The 2,434-nt window shown below is 36.8% G+C and overlaps 1 protein-coding gene across 1 annotated transcript; it reads right to left on the bottom strand.

Annotated features, from left to right (window-relative positions):
- Positions 1 to 366: 366 nt before the first annotated feature.
- Positions 367 to 1,311, bottom strand: OR5D14 (olfactory receptor family 5 subfamily D member 14). The gene has a single exon (XM_001156105.2). The coding sequence runs from the start codon at positions 1,309 to 1,311 to the stop codon at positions 367 to 369; it is 945 nt and encodes a 314-aa protein (XP_001156105.2).
- Positions 1,312 to 2,434: the final 1,123 nt, after the last annotated feature.

Here is a 2,434-nt window from a genome sequence, read left to right as displayed (position 1 = left end):
GAAGCCCTAGTTTTGTTCCTAGGGGAAAGGTTTCTTTTTAGAGAAAATTTGGAGAATGTTGCTTGAATTTGTATAGTATTTGTTACCAAATATTTGTGTTTATTTAGTCATTCATATAAAAGTTAGAAATAATTTTGAAATATGGTTTCTCATTGTTTTCAGATTAAATGTTTATTTTCATTCATTTTGTATAAACTGGACTAAACTTGTAGAAATTTCTGAACCTGATAATACTGGGAATGCTATATCAATTCACATTTGACAATTCCATAAAAACCTCATATAAATATATGTTCTAGGCTTTAGAAACATTGTAGCCTCTGTTTGGGTTGTTCATTTGGATTGAAAACAACTTTTGAGACTGGTTCAGTGAAATGGAACTTGTGTATGTATTAACTTCCAGAAAGCATCCTTCACGTCTTTATTCCTTAGGCTGTAGATCAGAGGGTTCAGCATGGGGTTGACAACTGTGTAAAATACAGAGGCCACTTTGACTGTTTGCCGAGAGTTTTTGGAGTTGGGTACACAGTAAAGGAAAAGGATGGTCCCATGGAAGATGGTGATAGCAGTCAGGTGGGAGGCGCAGGTGGAGAAGGCTTTGTGGCGCCCACTAACAGAACGGATTTTTAGTACAGTCACAAAAATGAAAACATAGGAAGTGAGGATGATCAGTAGTGTACACATCTCATTGAAGGTGGCGAAGCTGAAAAGCAGCAGGTGGGGGATGAGTATATCAGAGCTAGACACAGAGATGAGAGCAGTATACTCACAAAAAAAGTGGTTGATTACATTAGGTCCAGAAAAGTTTAGCCGGAGAGCATAACAAAGCAGTACCAAGGGGCCAAACATGCCCCAGAGATATGACCCAGCCACCAGCAGGGCACAGAGCCTCTGTGACATGGCCACTGTATAAAGCAGAGGATTGCAGATGGCCACAAAGCGGTCATAGGCCATCACTGCCAGCAAGAAAGACTCTGTCACCACAGCAGTGCAGGACAGGAAGTACTGCATCATGCAGCTAAAGTAGAAGATGCTTTTATCTGCCATTACCAAGTTCTCAAGCAGCTTGGGAGTGACAATGGAAGAGTAACAAAAATCAACAAAAGAGAGGTGACTAAGGAAAAAGTACATAGGAGTGTGAAATTTGGGGTTAATCTTGATTATTACGATCATCCCAAGGTTTCCTACCACTGTGATAACATACATGAGCAGAAACACAAGGAAGAGAGGAATCTGAAGCTTTGGATAATCTGTGAAACCTAAAAGGGCAAAGGTGGGCTCCATGCTCAGATTCCTTAAAACCATCATCATAATTCCTTTTAATGGGAGGGTTGAAGAGAATTGTTCCTGCCAAAGCAAAATATGGGGTGAGTGATAATTATGTCATGACTTTCTTTGATTAAAAGGAAAAAAGGAGAAGGAATAGTTACTGGTCCTAGTTTTGTCCAAGAAGAACATACCTCATGCAGGCAGCTGTTATGTCTAAAACAAACCAAGCCAAGTCTTTGGAGTGTCTTTCCATTTTTATTACACTTTCTGTTTTCATACATATATATATGTGAATATATATGTGTATGTGTATGTGTGTGTATATGTATACAGTAGTATACACGTCTACACATTAACTAGTAGCATGACATGCACATAACTTATAGAAAATGTTTATACATAAATATATAAACTAATAAAGAGTCTGTGGAAAATGTAAAATATTTACATCAAACAACAACATGCATTGCTACTGTATTTGTTTATATAGACAAATTGATTAAAATATTCAGAATATATTTCTATTCTGAGGATAAAGGAAAATATTGTAGAAATCTGGAAAAAGAGCACACTAATTCCACTTTTTACCAACTTTTATTCTAGAAAGGCTACTTCTCTCATTGAATATCTTAGTTGCTGAGGAGTTGACAAGGACAATGGCCTACTTTTGACCTCTTGGTGGAATGGGCATTTTATTGGGGTTTATGACTTAAGGGTCAGCATCTACTATAGCTCAGGTATTGCATAAGTATCTTATAAGAGTCTCAAGATTTATCAGGTGAAAGTTCCCTTAAGCCTGACTAGTTTTCAATCTTATAAAAGTTTACATACTAATTTAAGATGAATATAAAGGAAATATGGATAAATATCCATTTCCAAGTAGCAAGTTTATACTATTCATCATGAGATAATTGTCAATGGATATAAGGCTAAATATTTTCATGAGTGTTGACCTCATTTTTTAATATTATTGGGCTCAGAATTGAATAACACAGTGATTTAACATTTAAAAAATCAAAGGCCCCATTTGCCATATCAGGAAGACCCTATTTTCAGTTTCATAGAAAGCCTGAATACACTTACCTGCTACATACAAAGAAACAGGCTGCCACCCTCGTGTCTCTTCGGACAGTGTATACCTGAGGCACCAAGACTCTTTCATTTA

This window comes from Pan troglodytes, chromosome 9 (assembly GCF_028858775.2).
Source record: "Pan troglodytes isolate AG18354 chromosome 9, NHGRI_mPanTro3-v2.0_pri, whole genome shotgun sequence".
NCBI classification, from domain to species: domain Eukaryota; kingdom Metazoa; phylum Chordata; class Mammalia; order Primates; family Hominidae; genus Pan; species Pan troglodytes.
This window is presented reverse-complemented; position numbering and strand designations above follow the sequence as displayed.

Bases quoted from the DNA above. Each gene is read 5' to 3' on its own strand.
- OR5D14 (XM_001156105.2), bottom strand. From the start codon at position 1,311: ATGATGATGGTTTTAAGGAATCTGAGCATGGAGCCCACCTTTGCCCTT.